The sequence below is a fragment of the Pistacia vera genome, unplaced genomic scaffold, assembly GCF_008641045.1.
Source record: "Pistacia vera cultivar Batoury unplaced genomic scaffold, PisVer_v2 Contig656, whole genome shotgun sequence".
Classification (NCBI taxonomy): domain Eukaryota; kingdom Viridiplantae; phylum Streptophyta; class Magnoliopsida; order Sapindales; family Anacardiaceae; genus Pistacia; species Pistacia vera.
The window spans coordinates 718,768-738,716 of record NW_022196508.1 but is presented as its reverse complement, the minus strand read 5'-3'; the positions used below and the strand labels follow the sequence as shown (position 1 = coordinate 738,716).

At 35.2% G+C, this 19,949-nt stretch overlaps 1 protein-coding gene and 2 pseudogenes across 1 annotated transcript; 1 reads left to right on the top strand and 2 right to left on the bottom strand.

The window, feature by feature from the left end:
• Positions 1-7,602: 7,602 nt before the first annotated feature.
• LOC116112112 lies at positions 7,603-9,986 on the bottom strand (annotated as a pseudogene).
• Positions 9,987-10,356: 370 nt separating this feature from the next.
• LOC116112015 (cullin-3A-like) lies at positions 10,357-11,042 on the top strand. Its single transcript, XM_031398182.1, has one exon. It carries the CDS (start codon positions 10,412-10,414, stop codon positions 10,916-10,918), a length of 507 nt encoding a protein of 168 aa, XP_031254042.1. The 5' UTR covers positions 10,357-10,411; the 3' UTR covers positions 10,919-11,042.
• Positions 11,043-12,433: 1,391 nt separating this feature from the next.
• Positions 12,434-18,476, bottom strand: LOC116112111 (annotated as a pseudogene).
• Between the last annotated feature and the right edge of the window lie 1,473 nt (positions 18,477-19,949).

Sequence of the window (19,949 nt, the reverse complement as noted above, 5' to 3'; positions counted from 1 at the left end):
GGAAAATGATTCCTACTTTAATTTTGGACCAAAACCACATTGGGAAAAAACATGGTTACTCCCTTGGACCACAAATGGATACTTTGATACTTGTATGTGGTCATAAAGACAACTCAAAAGATAAATAAATATCTTTGCCGCTTTAAACAAAAAGCGTAGCATGTGTCAAGTTGAGAATATCTGATGCTAGTGTGCAAGCATAGAACTATTGTGCACACACTCGATATGAAACAAGCTAAAAACTAAAGTTTGACAATCTGTGCACATACATGACTGTTGTACACACGGATAACATAAGTTTGACAAAAATATTCTACATTCTCCCCCTTTGTCAAACTTATGAATGAAGAACCAAATTGATCATGTGATCAATATAAACTTGTCTCAATCAACCAAACAGTCCTGTAAACAATAGTAGAAGACAAGCACAAAAATAATCAAACAAAGACAACATTAAAAACAATGTTAGCCAACCAAATAACCAAAGCAAAAGAAACATTAAAACCGAAATAAAAAAAGGATTGGCAAGAACATCAATATCCAATCATGAATAATCCAAATAACTATAACACTCTTTTATCTTTGATTCCCTATCTCCTCTGAGGAGAGAGAAATAAAAAATGCATCAATCAAGAAAACATATTTTTCTAAATGTGGCTTAAAATCTAGACATTAATCATATAATATTTTCACAAACTCTAATTCCATTTCCAGAATCGGTTTCTACAACAACATAGACATCAACTCAATCAAAACAAATACAAACAACTGTTATTGATCAGAACTTTTAACATCACACAACAAAACAAGATCAGTCAATGAACATCTCAACATCACACAATTAAATATGAAAAGAAACAAAAACTACAAGAAGATCACACATATTTCAGACAAAACAAAGAAAATAAAATACCTAAAATGAGTTACGCTTTGAAAGAAAGATGACCAAAAAATAGAAGAGGATGTGATAGAATTTGAGGTGGGCTTGACTCCTCACCCAATAAGGCCTTGTGAATAGGAGGATTACCACCTCTTATAAACTAGTCTAGTCGATGTGGGACTCCAACACTCCCTCTCACAGTCAAGATCATATGTTGGGTCATGCCTGTTATTGGAGATAGTTGTCAACTCTAACTCTTCACCCGCTAGTCAAGCACTCAGCTTAACTGAACCTGGGCTCTGATACCATGATAGAATTTGAGGTGGGCTTGACACCTCGCCTAATAAAGCCTTGTTAAATGGGAGGATTACCCCCTCTTATAAACCAGTAGGCTTGAGCGTGCTTAGTCGGTGTAGGACTCCAACATGAAAGAGAGAGATGTGGGTTGTGGAGCATTTATAGAAGTAGAGTGAGCTTTGGTAGTGTTGCCTAGAAGGATCCTAATAGTTGGTTATGCACAAACAATTTAATGACTTTGGAGAGTTTAGTTGGACATGCACTCAGGGTGATCTCACCGCTTTCTTCTCAGTTGATAAGGTCTCCATGTGCACACTGGGCAATAATAGGCCCAAAGGCATTCACATGAAGCCATATACAATTGGACCCAAATGTGAAATATGAAGATATGGGCTTCAGCCCATAGTTGAAGGGTGGTACAGTAATTGGATCATTTACTGTAATTTGGCAGAGGCACTAATTACATGTAGATGGACCGGGTCATGATTGCATGTAGATGGGTCAAGTCATGATTTAATCAAACAAAAATGTGAGTAATACTATACTGACAAACACTTCTCATTAACTTTCTCTCACAAACACGACGTGTTAGCTTGCAATTGGTCAGTTCGCATGGACCCGCCTGACCAAATGCGAGTTGTTACGTTGCGTTTATGAGAGAGTGTTAGTGAGAAGTGTTTGTAGGACTATCTTTATTAAAAAATGTCACAAGTACAAAAGTTATCCCAAATTGTTATTTCAAGTGATGCATAATTCTATGTATTATTAAGATGTGAATGAAGTGATGATTTGGTAAATAATACAACAATGCCGAATAAAATGATAATTTCACTGAAGATGTGAATTTCTGAATATACTGTAAAATGTGTAGTGTCACTGTTATAACGCCAATATTAGCATTTATACTATATATTATTAAATATCATAGTATATAACAAAAGTTGTTTAATGAATCAAGTATTAATATAAGATGAGATTAATAACTTAAACTGATTTGTTATATATAAAATGAAGAAAGATATTATGCATTAATTAATATTAATATTAATATTTTGATTTATTATTATTATATATAATTGTCTCCACTCAGAAAATTGGCGGGGTCCCTCCCTAGTCACTATTAGGGGGATAAGTTATACAATTTAATATAATCAGAGGAAAAATTGAGTGGAGTGGAGTTATAGCTAATTTAATTTACATAGAGAAAAAGTGAGTGAGATCGAATCAAAAACTTTATCCCAAATACTAGAGGTCCAAATACTAGAGGTGCGTAAGGGACCGGTCCCTTGCGGGCCCAGGCCTGGGCCTGGGACCGGTCCTAGGCCCATAAGAAAAACCAAGACCCGGACCAGGCCCTAGGCCTGGTCGGGACTGGTCTCGTGGGCCCTGGACCGGTCCTATGGGCTTGGATAATTTCATTTCCCCCCTCAATTTTTTTTATATTTTGGGGGCAAAATAAAATTTTATAGGGGGTTTTTAGTATTTTTTTAGGGGTAAAATTTATAAATTTTATAAATTTTTTGGACCTGGAAGATTTTTTTTTTTATAAATTTTATAAAATTTTATTTTAACCCTCGTAATTTATATTTATTTTTAAATTAATAGGGGGTTTTATGTAATTTGGTAGGGGATTATATTGAAAAAATACAAAAAAATTTGGGCCCAGGCCCGGGCCTTGGAGGAGGGCCCAGTGGAGGGCCCGGGCTCTCCTCCTTAGGCCTGGTCCCGTTTTGGAACCAGGCCTCAAGAACCGGTCCTAGGACCGAGTTTTGGAGCTGGGCTTTTGGGCCCGGTCTCAAATGCCCAGCTCTACCAAATACCGTCAAATTAATAAACTTTTTTCGGTGGGGGTCATGAGTCCCCACTGGTCCCTTAACAGGTCTATCAATGCCTACTATAGTTGCTCTTCAGCAAAATATTTTGGGGCACTCTTGACATTGTCGTTGTCTCTCGCGTTGAAACTTCTCTATTTTGGTTGATTCTTGTATACTTTATATATAATAATAATTGCAAGCATTATAAATCCTAGAATGTTTCCCAGTTAAAGTGAAACATTCTGAATTCAAAAAGATTACTTGATAATAATAAATTCATATCAGTAAAATCACACTTCATATTTTATTCAAGTAAGTAGAAATATATATATAATTGTCTCACAAAAACAAATATAGACGAACATTGTAGATAAATGTAATGGTGTATTAGCTGTTACTTGGCTTCACCGATTCATAAGTTTGAATAACAGTTAAGACAAGTGCTAAAACTGCACCAATAAAAGCAAGAACCGTCCAAGGGCTAGTGAAATGAGTATGCAACCACTCTGCCAACCAAATCTTCAACCTATTTTGGTAATGCTTCTCTATATCATCTCTAACAACTGCATATGCATGCGGGTGTGACACCAAATTATCGGCTATCTCATTGAAAAGATCAGCAACTTGTTGATCACTCCCCAGAAAATTCAGAAGTATACCTTTTGATCGAAGCTCCTTAACATCTTCCGCATGATCAATAAGCGAATCCATCAGCCATATGTATGAAGAAACTCCAAAATCGTCAGGACCATTGGGGCTGGATTCGTAGGCTGCCATGTTTAGCAGCATAGACTTTGTTGAATCATCAATGTATATTGGTGGAAGTTCCAGTTTTGCGAGATACCCGGGTTGAAAAGCAACGTCTGTGAATTTGTTAGTCTTGCTAGGCCTGAAATGGATTCCCACCGCCTTGAGCTCCTTCGCTGACCGGTATGAAAACCATTCACTGCGATCGCGAGGAGGCAGTTGAGTCAAATCGATTTTGTCGAAGAGATTGGTGCGAATGAGGTCTAGAAGATGAGCAGGTTCACCGTCAAATGTTCCTGTTATTCCCTTTGCATCTTGCACCTCTCTTCTTGCCCCAAAGGTAAATTACGAAGAATATCTTTGTTGCTTTTCTTTTGTCTTTGAGGAGTCTTTGAGGAGCAAGACTACGAATTTGTGTAACAAACTTATTTAACATTGTCTTCTTTTCGGTTTCATTTCCGAACTTATTGAAGCTCAATTCATTGAGGAGTTGAAAAGGAATTTGATTTTCCAGTAAGAACAAGTCTCTTTGAACGAGAGCTATCATGTTGCTTTTAATCTTCAAAGCCACTGGTTCATTTTTTACAATACAGTAGATGAACTGGAGAATGTAGCAGGCATCAAGAACCATCATCTGAGTAAACTCCTCGTCGTTGAACTTGGCTACTGAGCTCCGATCAGTGTAGCACTCTCTTGCATCCTTGGCCAAGCGCCTGACCTTCCGATATAAGTCTTCAAGCAACTTTGAGTTCCCATTCACATACTGGCAAGCCATTATGTTTGTGCTGTTGCATTAACTCAAGCTCAGAATTACCATAGTGATAAGGACCAATTGAAATCACTAAAGGATCATAGCAGCCACTGTTTTCCTTAACCCCGCGAAGCATCCCGGGAACTTTCTCTAGCTTTGACCACCTTCCTCTTTGTCCATTCACCTCCTGCTGATTCTTGCAGCTACCACCTTTCACGACAGATTCAATCCACTTTTTTTCACCGTCAGAAACAAGAACTACACTCTCAGTTGCGAGAGTTGGCGTATTAGCATTATTTTTATGGATGACAATACCCTCTAATTGAGTCTCACCATCTGCTAGGCTGCTGCTGGAACCGGCTTCTCTTTCTACCATTATTACTCTCTGTATTTCAAGTATGGTTTGGTTATGTTATAAGTTTATGCAAACGAATTTAGCAAGTTCTGAGCTGCTTATAAATTTGATGAAACAAACCAATCGTAAGTAACAGTCTACTTGTGATTTGAAGCATCTCAACCTTTCTCTGTTATCAAGCTTGGAATTGTTGCTGCTACATTTTTTAAGGAGTAACCAGTTAGAAAGTGAGAATAATTATGTGCCATATTTTTCATAAGAACGACTTTGGAATGTTTTATAATCTTTAGTTCGAACAAGAGTTTCCTGTAATTTATTCCATAAGGTGATGGCCCCCATCACAAGAACAATATGTATTTATGTACTACATCTTTTTATGAACAAATTCATTTTATTTTCATGGCATAAATTACAAGTCTGACAGCCCGAACCATATTCCAGCTGATGATCAACCCATAGGAACAGATAAAAAATAAACAAGCACTCAAAACGAGTACACATGCTCAAACATCATTGACCAACTCCATACCAACTGCAATTCATTTCCATATGAAATATAATTTCAGTTGATTCGATTGCTTTTTAAAAACTCCATTATGGAACCCTCAATGATTCTGGCCTTACTGTTCCCACAGACACTTTACTTCATCATCATATCTAACTAGGTTCCCTTTTTAGAGGCATGTAACAAGTGGGTTGCAGTATCGAGCCAGGGGTATTCCAATGGCAGTAGCTACCTCAAGCAAGGGATAAAGCAAAGAACATAGTCATATCAGAACTATGTTTTTCTTTTTTGGTGACGAGGGGCTTAACTAATCTTTCGGGATCCTAAAATAAATGACCGAATAAATTTCCTTAGTAATCACACATATGAGTGCCTAATGGGATTCAAACTCAAGATTTTATGTTTGACCTTTTTGTTTTTTTTTTTATCATTAAGCCACCTAATGGTGATTGTCACATCAGAACTTTCTTTAATCATTAATTAAAGAATGGTATAGAAATAAATCTATCATCTCAAAAAACATATACCAATGCTATTTCCTTTAACCATTCATTGTTATTATGGGTGTTTAAAATGTGGTCAAATTTTCGAACTAATAATAATGATAAAAAAAAAAAAAAAAAAAAAACTAAATTGTAAAATAATTTCTAGTATGTCATATCATTTATTTACAAATGTCTTCTTGATTTCCTTCCTCAATAATCACTAAGATTTCATTCCTTTAAAATGTGAAATAAAAAAAAAAAAAAAAACAATAATTTCAATTTATTATAATAATTACATTTGAATATAAAAATATTTTATGTCAATAGAGTGAGTTCCAGGTGGGGAGTATAAATCCATCCCCTATCCATTTCAATATTGGAAATTAATTTGCTCCCCAAACCCACTCCATTCCCTAAATTAATTCCCCCATCCCCGCCCCAATAGAGGCGCTTCTCCACCGGTGCCCTATCCCGTGGGGCATTTTGCCGTCCCTAGAAATGCAGTAGTTCATATTCACAAAAGTTAATACACCTATTTCATTATCCTATAATTAAGGATATAATTTGAAATCAATTATCCCATGAGTTATTAGAATATAAATTTATTCTTTGAATTGGGACATATAACATCCTTGATTAACTATCGTAAGAAATTCAATTTCATGATACCAACTTCCTCATTAGTGAGACAGACACTCACAGACCCACGTTGGGCCCAATGTGGCCTTTTTATAGTTTTGTATGAGGCTTTAATTTTCAAAGCCTTTTATTAAAATTATACTTATTTTGACCCCATAAGCATTATAATGTTAAAGTATTTTGCATAATATGACTTTTAGTAAAAATTACTACAAAGATTAGTTAAGAAATCAAGGACTGCGATTTGCCATATCTCTAAATTTCCTACCGTTAGAAGTAGAGTCTGACTCTCTGCTTCTGATTTCGATGGCGAATGGTGGAGGAAATTGGAGCCTTCAAGGAGCTACATTCAATTGCTTTCAGTCGCGTCTACAAAGAAGCTAATGGTGTTGCCGTGCTGCAGACTTCTTGGCTAAAAGAGCGGTAGATCTTTCCCTTTTTTCCTGCTTTTTGAGTGTTCCTATGGACCAAATTTCAGATCATTTAGAAGCATTTTATGTACTGATTGTTGTGAGATGTATTCTGATTCATAGATAACTTGCATTGTAATTCTTGGCTTCACCGATTCATAAGTCTGAATAGCAGTCAAGACAGGTGCTAAAAATGCACCAATAAAAGCAAGAACCGTCCAAGGGCTAGTGAAATGAGTATGCAACTACTCTGCCAACCAAATCTTCAATCTGTTTTTGTAATGCTTTTCTATTCTATCTTTAACAACCGCATATGCATGCGGGTGTGACACCAAATTATCAGCTATCTCATTAAAAAGATCAGCAACTTGTTGATCACTCCCCAAAAAATTCAGAAGTATACCTTTTGATCGAAGCTCCTTGACATCTTCCTCATGATCAATAAGCGAATCCGTCAGGCATATGTACGAAGAAACTGCAAAATCGTCAGGACCATTGGGGTTGGACTCATATGCTACCACGTTTAGCGGCATAGACTTTGTTGAATCATCAATGTAATCAGTGGCGGATCCAGGAATTTCACTCGATGGGGGCAAAAAATAAAAAAAATAAAAATTGAACTAATTATAACTATACTTTTTTTTTTTTTTTTTCATTAGGATGAACTTCAACAAAAAGTTACAAAATACAAATACATATATTCAAAAAACACAACTTTTTTACAATTGTCCTCGACGAGTTTTCATATTCTGAAAACGTTGGATAATCATCTCATCTTCAATTGTATCAAATACATCTTTCTCAATATAGGTGACCAAACAATCATTCATCCATTGATCTCCCATTCGATTGCGTAACCGACTTTTCACAATATTCATTGCAGAAAAAGCCCTTTCAACGGTCGCAGTCGCAACTGGTAAAACCAATGCAAGTTTCACAAGCTTATACACCAATGGATACAAAATGTCTTTTTTAAAGCAAACTAAATTCTTAGCCAAATCACCAATTCCTTGTAACTTAGAGAATTCCTCACAAGAACGCATGTCAATAACATAAGTCTCAGCCTGGTTCTCAAGTATCATCAACTCAAATGCAGAAAAATCAGATGGATAAAACTGGGCAAAACGAATCAACTTATGTTTGTCAAAAGCAGAGAATGAATTACTTGGATCTAAACATGCCATACAAAGAAGCAGCTCAGTACTAACCTCAGTGAAACGAGTGTTAAGTTCTTGAAGTTGCATATCTATCACAGTATAAAACAATTCAACTCGATAGTGATGCAAATTTGTCATGTGCTCAACTCTCCGTCGTGGCCGCCCTCGAATTGCAAACATATCATCCATATTCAAAATGGCAATATCATGCTTTTGGCAAAATGAAGAAACTTCACTCAACAAAGATTCCCATCCTTCATCTCTCAACAATTGTAACCGTTGTTTGGAAACTTTGACTAGAGCCATAGCATTTACAATATCTTGATCTTTTCTCTGCAATGCTTGTGACAACTCATTAGTAATCGCCAATATACTTTTCATCATATGTAAGTTAAATGCAAAATCAAAGGAATAGATTAAATCTAATAGATTACATGCTTCACCCCTTTGTTCAGGATTTAAACCATCTTCTTCAATAACCTCAAGCACATCGCCCACAGAAGATAACAAAAGGATTAAGTTGATCAATGTGTAATAATACGAGCCCCAACGTGTATCACTAGGTCGTTTTAGACTTGTCTCTTGATTCAAACCTCGTCCCTTGCTAACTTCACCAATTTCTAGTGCTTGAACAAGTTTATTAATTTGGCTCTCCCGAAGCATGTCTCGACGCTTGCATGAACCTCCAACAACATTTATCAGATTAGTAACCAAGCTAAAAAATGAAGCAATAGAAATGTGATTTTTTGCAACAGCTACAAGTGTCAACTGAAGTTGGTGAGCAAAACAGTGAACATAATAAGCATATTCATTCTCCCTCAAAATCAAACTTTTCAGACCATTAAATTCTCCTTGCATATTACTTGACCCATCATAACCTTGTCCACGTAATCTTGACAAACTCAATCCATGTTGACAGAATAATGACTCAAGAGCCATCTTAAGTGATACTGCAGTTGTGTCACTAAAATGTACAATGCCAAGAAATCGCTCAAGTACATGACCCTTTTTATCTACATAACGTATGGCAATAGCCATTTGTTCTTTAATTGACACATCACGAGACTCATCAATCAAAACTGAAAATGTGTCATCTCCAAGTCACTAATGATAGCTTTTGTGGTTTCATTTGCTGCAACATTCACAATATCTTTCTGAATCACTGGTGCTATCAATTTAAGATTCCTAGGTGCATTCTTCAAAATAACACTCTTAAAATGTTCATTATGCTGAGCTAGAAAATGAAGAAGTCCGAGAAAGTTACCTTGGTTTTTCGAGTCTTTAGTTTCATCATGACCACAAAATGCCAACCCTTGACGCAAAAGAAATCTAATGCAAACAATGGATGCAGTCAAGCGAGTTCAATATTCAGTCCTAACTTGATCTAATTGCTTAGATAGAGCCACTTCAATATGTTGCTTTTGATTCATTAAATTCACACAACTCTATCGTGCTTGGTTATGAGCACTATTTGGCTGGCCAACATGAATTTGAAAGCGTTCTGGTTGCTTCCAATTACAAAATCTCTCACTAACGAAAGTGTGACTACTAGCTTGGCTTATAATGGAAGGTCTAAAAAGATAACAATACAAACAGAATGCAGCATCTTTGGTCACACTATACTCAAGCCAATAGCCATACACATCAAACCAAGCAGGATTAAATCAACGATATCCTTTTCCAAATTTTGTTAGTGGAAATGCATAATTTCGAGGCTGGCAACAACTCTTTCGCAAGTAAAATCTTCGAATTGCATCCCTATAATTAGGATGATAATGATTGATTTTAGGCTGTAGAGTTGGATCAGATGGAAGATCTTTCAAGCTGGCTTCTAGTTCTACATGACTTTCTTTTAATGGATCATTTTCTTTATCATTGGCTTTACTTTCTTGGACTGATGAGGATGATTGGTCTATTGCTGATTTTCTTTTGAGAAATTTATCCATATTGCATACCTAATTAGAAGTTTTAAACAAATAAAACGATAAGGAATTGTACAAGATTAATAACCTATAGTGATTTACATACATAGTAATGGAAAGACAATAAGAATGTGATATTTTGTGGGTTTGAATTCCTTTTAGACTCATTTAACATGAATCATGCATATTTATAAAAAAAAAAAGAAGTAAACTCTTTTTATAAAATTTGATTTAGTCAAGTAATTTAATGAGGATGAAAGAAAAGATACATAAACAATGATTTCTCAAGCTAATCTTTACAAACAATAAATAATTAGTTGTTTATGTTTATAAAGTTTAAAAAGTTTTTGATATTGTCAACAAAGAACTGTTATATAGTGTAACTTTGTGATTTGAAAGCAACCTTCGGGAAAGGACAGAAGCATGAGTTGAATGTTTCCACTTACCAGATGTGTGTGCTGATGCTGTTCAATAATGCTGATCAGTTGAGTTACAAAGAAATTGAGCAGGCCACAGAAATACCTGCCTCAGACTTGAAGAGGTGTCTACAGTCTCTGGCCTGTGTTAAGGGGAAAAACGTTCTACGGAAGGAACCCATGAGCAAGGACATAGCCGAGGATGATGCCTTCTTCTTCAATGACAAGTTCACAAGCAAGTTTGTAAAGGTTAAGATAGGCACTGTGGTTACACAAAGGGAGACTGAACCAGAAAATCAGGAAACAAGGCAAAGAGTGGAAGAAGATAGGAAACCCCAGATTGAGGCAGCAGTTGTTAGGATCATGAAGGCAAGACGGGTGTTGGATCACAATAACATTGTCACTGAGGTTACAAAGCAGCTGCAGTCCCGGTTTCTGCCAAATCCTGTTGTAATTAAAAAGCGAATAGAGTCCCTTATCGAGAGGGAGTTCCTAGAGAGGGATAAAGCGGATAGGAAATTATATCGGTACCTTGCTTGAAAAAAAAAACTGTGTTGTTTTTTCACCTTGTCAGGGCCTTTCACCTGGGTTTGTAATTTCTCCTCCATTTGTAAGTTTGACTGTTGTTCTTGAATTATTACAAGTTCAGGCTGATTTTACTCCAGACAATTCTTTGCTGCATGCTCTACCTCTTCTTTCTTACATTTGGGTTTTATCATTTTCCTTTATGTTAGGGTTGGATTTTAGCCGAGCCAATGTTTATTTTGCCTCTGCTATTCTCAAAATTTTCAACTTGTGGAACAATTTACCATTTCTGAAACATTTAATGTATATTAACCACAGTTCTAACTCAGAAATAACAAAGTGAAATAAAATACCCAGAATGTTTTGAAGGAAGCAGAGTTCTAGTTTAGAAGTTGGAGATAAGATATTGGAGGAAACTAAACAGAATGTTTTACGTGTGTAATGATCTGTTAAGTTCCCTCCAATTTTTACAAACAACTGATAAAACCACAGCATAAACAGAAATTTATGAGAGAAAGAACTTGGTGTTGTGATTTAGGAGTTGGGTATAAGATACCGGCGAAAATTAAATGTATACTACCTATAAATGTGAGAACCAATTCAAGGTTACGAAAGAATATGAGAACATAAAGTATTTGATGTAAGGGTTATTAAATACCGTGAGTTGAGCGCAGTTAGAAACTGAAATTGTTTCTACTTTGTTAATTATGTATCAGGGTCATGGTATTCATGAGACTATAATGAATTTCTCTTATTTGTGGATATAGATGGATTATGTCAAACCACATAAATATCATGTTTGTTTGTATAATGTGATTTTATTCTAATGCTATTAATCTCGAACGTATTTTTTTCTTTGTAAATCTCTTGAAAACTAAGAGTAATAAATGTTTTTTCCTTCTGGAATTGTTTCCCTGCGGCACAGTTGAAGTTGGGAAACGAATATTAGTACATAAATAATCATTCATCATTCATGCAATTACTTAAACAAATAAATAATGAAAACAAAACAAAAGATCACTTCAACATAGAGCTGGCGGTCGGTCATGCCGTATCTGTTGTGTCTAAAAATTCAAGATTCATCGTATCGTGAGCCATCGTATCGTAAGCCGTGTTGTGCCATGCCAAGGCCCGCAAAAAATCATGCCCTATCATACCGTGTCTATGCCGGCCCACCAAATTTGAAGGTCCACAGCACGGTCCTCTATATATCATGTTGTGCCATAGGTTTGCCCGTGTGCTTTGTAAAAATATTTAATTTTAATATTTATAAATTATGGTAATTTTGATTTATTATTAATAATTATTATAAAAATACATTATATGTTATATTTAGAGAAATTTTGTATTTATATTAATTTAAAAATATATAATCACCAGTGGCGAATTTAGGAATTTCACTCGATGGGGGCAAAAAATAGACAAAAAAAATTTAAACCAATCATAACTATACTTTTTTTTTATTAGGATGAATTTCAACAAAAAGTTACAAAATACAAATACATATATTCAAAAAACACAATTTTTTTTTTACAATTGTCCTTGACAAGTTTTCATATTTTGAAAACGTTGGATAATCATCTCATCGTCAATTGTATCAAATACATCTTTCTCAATATAGGTGACCAAACAATCATTCATCCATTGATCTCCCATTCGATTGCGTAACCGACTTTTCACAATATTCATTGCAAAAAAAGCCCTTTCAACGGTCGTAGTCGTAACTGGTAAAATCAATGCAACTTTCACAAGCTTATACACCAATGGATACAAAATGTCTTTTTTAAATCAAACTAAATTCTTAGCTAAATCACCAATTCCTTGTAACTTAGCAAATTCATCACAAGAATGCATGTCAATAACATAAGTCTCAGTCTAGTTCTCAAGTATCATCAACTCAAATGTAGAAAAATCAGATGGATAAAACTGGGCAAAACGAATCAACTTATGTTTGTCAAAAGCAGAGAATGAATTACTTGGATCTAAACATGTCATACAAAGAAGCAGCCTAGTACTAACCTCAGTGAAACGAGTGTTAAGTTCTTGAAGTTGCATATCTATCACAATATAAAACAATTCAACTCGATAGTGATACAAATTTGTCATGTGCTCAACTCTCCGTCGTGGCCGCCCTCGAATTGCAAACATATCATCCATATTCAAAATGGCAATATCATGCTTTTGGCAAAATGAAGAAACTTCACTCAACAAAGATTCCTATCCTTCATCTCTCAACAATTGTAACCGTTGTTTGGAAACTTTGACTAGAGTCATAGCATTTACAATGTCTTGATCTTTTCTCTGTAATGTTTGTGACAACTCATTAGTAATTGCCAATATACTTTTCATCATATGTAAGTTAAATGCAAAATCAAAGGAATAGATTAAATCTAATAGATTACATGCTTCAACCCTTTGTTCAGGATTTAAGCCATCTTCTTCAATAACCTCAAGTACATCGCCCACAGAGGATAACAAAAGGATTAAGTTGATCAATGTATAATAATACGAGCCCCAACGTGTATCACCAGCTCGTTTTAGACTTGTCTCTTGATTCAAACCTCGGCCCTTGCTAACTTCACCAATTTCTAGTGCTTGAACAAGTTTATTAATTTGGCTCTCCCGAAGCATGTCTCGCCGCTTGCATGAACCTCCAACAACATTTATCAGATTAGTAACCAAGCTAAAAAATAAAGCAATAGAAATGTGATTTTTTGCAACGGCTACTAGTGTCAACTAAAGTTGGTGAGCAAAACAGTGAACATAATAAGCATATTCATTCTCCCTCAAAATCAAACTTTTCAGACCATTAAATTCTCCTTGCATATTACTTGACCCATCATAACCTTGTCCACGTAATCTTGACAAACTCAATCCATGTTGACAGAATAATGACTCAAGAGCCATCTTAAGTGATACTGCAGTTGTGTCACTAAAATGTACAATGCCAAGAAATCGCTCAAGTACATGACCCTTTTTATCTACATAACGTATGGCAATAGCCATTTGTTCTTTAATTGACACATCACGAGACTCATCAATCAAAACTGAAAATGTGTCATCTCCAAGTCACTAATGATAGCTTTTGTGGTTTCATTTGCTGCAACATTCACAATATCTTTCTGAATCACTGGTGCTATCAATTTAAGATTCCTAGGTGCATTCTTCAAAATAACACTCTTAAAATGTTCATTATGCTGAGCTAGAAAATGAAGAAGTCCGAGAAAGTTACCTTGGTTTTTCGAGTCTTTAGTTTCATCATGACCACAAAATGCCAACCCTTGACGCAAAAGAAATCTAATGCAAACAATGGATGCAGTCAAGCGAGTTCAATATTCAGTCCTAACTTGATCTAATTGCTTAGATAGAGCCACTTCAATATGTTGCTTTTGATTCATTAAATTCACACAACTCTATCGTGCTTGGTTATGAGCACTATTTGGCTGGCCAACATGAATTTGAAAGCGTTCTGGTTGCTTCCAATTACAAAATCTCTCACTAACGAAAGTGTGACTACTAGCTTGGCTTATAATGGAAGGTCTAAAAAGATAACAATACAAACAGAATGCAGCATCTTTGGTCACACTATACTCAAGCCAATAGCCATACACATCAAACCAAGCAGGATTAAATCAACGATATCCTTTTCCAAATTTTGTTAGTGGAAATGCATAATTTCGAGGCTGGCAACAACTCTTTCGCAAGTAAAATCTTCGAATTGCATCCCTATAATTAGGATGATAATGATTGATTTTAGGTCGTAGAGCTGAATTAGATGGAAGATCTTTCTAGATGGCTTCTAGTTCTAATGACTTTCTTTTAATGGATCATTTTCTTTATCATTGGCTTTACTTTCTTGGACTGATGAGGATGATTGGTCTATTGCTGATTTTCTTTTGAGAAATTTATCCATATTGCATACCTAATTAGAAGTTTTAAACAAATAAAACGATAAGGAATTGTACAAGATTAATAACCTATAGTGATTTACATACATAGTAATGGAAAGACAATAAGAATGTGATATTTTGTGGGTTTGAATTCCTTTTAGACTCATTTAACATGAATCATGCATATTTATAAAAAAAAAAAGAAGTAAACTCTTTTTATAAAATTTGACTTAGTCAATTAATTTAATGAGAATGAAAGAAAAGATACATAAACAATGATTTCTCAAGCTAATCTTTACAAACAATAAATAATTAGTTGTTTATGTTTATAAAGTTTAAAAAGTTTTTGATATTGTCAACAAAGAACTGTTATATAGTGTAACTTTGGCCTTTATTGAAGAGAAGACTCCTCTTGAATCATCCCTACTGGGACATGTAAATGTGGCCATGGACCACCCCTCACCCTTTTTTAAAGAAATTTTTAAGCCCCTCGAAATTCTAACCCCACTTTATTTTTTCATTATCTTTTCTCATTTTTCTAATACATAATAGTATTGCTTTATTTTAAATAAAATAAAAACTAAACTTTTCATATGAAAATCTAAAAAGTAACCAAGTCTCCTGTTCTTAAAAAGCAACACTGAAATAAATACAGAAAAATTGAACCATACTGAGAACTAAATGAAGAAGAAGGGATGAATGGGTTCTGTGCTAAAACTGAAAATTCTGGAGGGTCCAGCTAAGCAGTGAGATAGAGCTATATATTGGTTACAAACTTACAATCATCTCATCTTCATTTCGTTTATACTTTGAATCAATAAATAAATAAGTGGGGTTCATGAGTAGTTTCCAATTAAAATTTATAACCTGTACTGATATCTCTGGAGAACAAAGTTACACTTTTGATAAACATGGCGAAAAGGAGATTCACAAATTCAAGTGGGGTTGATTCAATAAAGGCCATACAGAGAGTTTTGAGAACTCTTTCATTTTTGTTTCTTTGCCTTTCCCAATTGAGAGGATTAAAATTAAAATACACCTACCAAACCAAACTTATTTCTCAACAACAATTAAATTAAAGGAACAAACTGGAATGATACATGTAACATGATTCAAGTTCCAAATCCAACCATCAGCAGTAAATGAGGCCTAATTCTTGATGAATGAATAATTTATTTTTTTGTCTTGTTTTTCATTGTGCGTGGGTACGTCTGGGCATGGCTAAATGGTAAGGGCCCCTTCAATGTCAAAGACTCTGGTTGGCCATTAGGAGCAGGATTCAGGTTTAGTAAATCACAAATTCTAAATATATAATACTCAATTTTATTGGAAAACTACAATAACGAAAGCTCTAAAACTGTAGAACATTGAATGAATGGAGAAAATTAGGGATTTAGCCTTTAGGATTAGGGACATTACCTTTTGATAAATTGATGAAAAGCAGTGTTGGTTCAGTTGTTCAGACTTGGAAGGAGATTTTGGTGAGAGTCTGAGAGAGACTTGAGAGTTAAAGCACCTGCACCATGAGAGAAAAAGGGAAGAGAGAAAGAGGAAAGAGAGGTTTTAGCATGTGTTTTGTTCTGGTACTGTAAGAGTTCAAAAACCAAAAAATCTTTTCCTTCCCCAAAATGTCAAAGTTATATAGTGGGCAAAATGCCAAAGTCTTGTGGGGGCAAAATGTTAAAGCTTATAGGGGGCAAAATGCAAATAAATATAAATATTTATAGAATCTGAAGTTTTTTTAAAGTTTGAGTGGGGGTTGTGGTCCCCACTCATCATTAAGTAAATCCGCCACTGATAGTCACTATAAAATTTAATAAAATAATGAGACATTGAAATATTAATTGAATTTTAGCACTTTTTATTACTTATAAGTTATAATTATAAATTACAAATACAAACTTAGAAATTAGGATTAAGAATTATTATATATCTTCATTTTCATTAATTTTTAAAGAATAATACTACACCAACAATCCTCTTTTACAAAATTTCTCTCACAACCCTGACATGGTAGCTTGCAATTAGTCAATTCACAACAAGTTCTACATAGGTTTCACATGGGTCCCACTATTTAATTGCAAACTAACCAATTGCGAGTTGCCACATTAGAGTTATGAGAGAAAGTTTGTAAGAAATGGTTGTTGGTGTAGTATTACTCATTTCTAAATTCTTAAAATCTTCAAATATATCTTAACCGTAAATATAGACTAGTATTTTATTTTATTTTTTAAAATTTTTTCTAATTTTTTTGTGTCGTGCCTGCCCACGTGCCTTTTTTAAGGCCCACGACATGGCACGTGTAATCGTAAGCCTTGTCATGCCGTGTTTTGTCATGTCGTGCTTTTTTCGTATTGTGTCGTGCCGTGTCATGGGCCGGCATGGCCCAACACTGCCCTACTTCAGCATACAATAGAAAAGTTAAGCCTTTAAGTCAAAGTGTCTCGAAAATAATTAGGAGCCAGGAACAGTTTTGGATTATATTTTTCATTTGGGCTACAAACACAGAAGAGGAAATCTTTTATATGGTTGGGAGATTTGAGTAGTGTTGAAACATGAGACCAAAACATATACAAAAGTGCAGTATTCAATCCAAGCAGCAAACTCACAAGTAATAATCAATAACGCAAAATAAGAACAGAAAAAATAAAGAACACCAGATTTATAGTGGTTTGGTAATCTATTAGATTACCTACATCCATTCTTCAGGGCAAAAGGAAAATATTCACTATGAGATACGAGAAACCTTACAGAGATTAGGCTCACCCCTTTACACAAGGCACAAACCCGAGTAAAAACCCCTCTGTACAAACACCCGTACACCCAGATGCTTTCACCACTCATACATCATCAAATAGGCAGAATTAGTGACAGATTTATACAACAGAATAAGGTAAAACAAATAGTATAGCTAAGACCTACCACCACCGTTTGATTCCATCAATGTTATTCGGATTTCCAGCACAGTAGATTCCAATAGCTTTCTCTCTCTATTAACCAATAGAGAGAGGTCGAGAATGAGACTGCACAAAACCTAATTGGTATTAGATTTATTGAAGATACCAAAAAGACAGAACTACCCCTTAAGTCTTTAACAAATAACTTTGACCACCCAAGTTATAAGTTGACTTCCACGTGTGTACATATCAATTGCCACATTACAACAAATCTCCACCTTGGCATTTGATCTTCACCCTTCCTTACTGCCCTAGAAAATTCCTCTAGTTTTCTTCAATATGCAGAAGGCTCTTAAAGAGCCTTAACTTATCCAAAGTAACTGACTTAGTGAACATATCTACTGGGTTCTCTTTTCCATGAATTTTCTCCACCTTAATGACTTTATCTTCAATCAGATTTCTGATAAAATGCAACCTAACATCAATGTGTTTCGACCTCTCATTAAAAACTTGATTTTTGCACAGAAAAATTGCACTTTGCCTATCACTCTTGATTGGAACTTGTTGTTGAATCAGTCTCATCTCATCAAGCATTCCCTTGAGCCACATTGCCTCCTTGACTGCCTCTATAATTGCAATATACTCTACTTCCGTGTTTGACAAAGTTACAATAGCCTGCAAGTTAGCCTTCCAGCAAACCAGGTTATTCCAAATAGTAAAACTGAAACCAGTCATGGATTTCCTATTGTCTACATTTCCAGCATAATCAGCATCCACACATCCCATGATAGAATTTTCCTGAATTTACCCTCTGCTGTAAACAATACCAGTGGACAGTGTACCCCTCACATATCTGAGCACCCATTTTATAGCTTCCCAATGACTCTTCCCAGGGTTACTCATGAACCTACTTATTGAACTGACTGCAAAAGCCAAATCTGGTATGGTATAGACCATTAAATACATCAAACTCCTTATTGCATTTGCGTATGGGATACAAGCCATTTCCCTCTTTTCTTCTTCAGTTTCTGGACACTAGGTTATACTAAGCTTAAAATGCTGACCTAATGGTGTTTTGACAGGTTTAGAGTCTAGCATGTTAAACTTTTTAATGATTTTTTCAACATACTCTTTCTGTGACAACACAAGACTCCCAGTTTTTCTATCCCTTTCAATGTTCATACCCAAAATCTTTCTAGCTTGTCCTAAATCTTTCATCTTAAATTGTTTACTCATCTCCCTTTTGAATCTATCAATTTCAGAAAAATCCTTACAAGCTAGAAGCATATTTTCCACATATAAAGACAAGTGGATGTAGCATTCACAATACAAGCATTTGAAGTAGAAACACCCATCAAAGCTACTTCGAATGAAACCAGCATTCAACATAAAGTAATCAAACTTCCTATACCACTGCCTAGGTGACTGCTTTAACCCATAAAAAGATTTTTTTTTAAAACAGACTTGGTTTTTAGGCCCCTTTTTAAACAATTCAGGTTGTTCCATTAGAATTTTTTCTTCTAAATCACCATTTAAGAAAGTTGTTTTGATGTCTAACTGCTCTAGTTCTAAACCAAACTGAGCTACCAAAGATAACAGTATTCTAATGGTGGTATGTCTCACTACTGATGAGAAAATCTCATTATAGTCCACCCCTTCAACCTATGTAAAACTTATGCCACTAATCTTGCTTTAAACCTAGGTGCTTCTACCCCTGGTACGCCCTCTTTCCTTTTGAAAACCCATTTGCATTTAACCACCCTACTACCTTTAGGTTTGTCAATCAAAATCCAGGTCTGGTTTTTTATTAAGGAATCATACTCTTCTTGCATGGCCAGTTTCCAATGCCTAGATTCTCTACAACTCATGGCTTCCTTAACAGTTCTAGGTTTCTCATCAATCTCTTCAGCAACTTGAAAAGCAAAAGCTACCATATTAGCATGTGAGTACCTACTAGGTAATCTGATTTCCCTTCTTTCTCTATCTCTAGCTAGTTGATAATTTTGTAAATCATTTCCATCCCTATCATTATCACCATTATCATCTAGGCTAGGTTCATCCTCCTGGGTTTGAACATCTGCAATAGGATCTAAACTAGGATTGTTCAGGTATGAAAATTTTCCACCTAGATCCAGGTTAAACATCTCTGTCCTAACTGCATTGTCACTTTCATTCTCAGTCAACCCATTTTGACTCAGACCACCTACTTCATCCTCATTAAACCTAACATCTCTACTAATAATGCATCTTTTTCCTGCA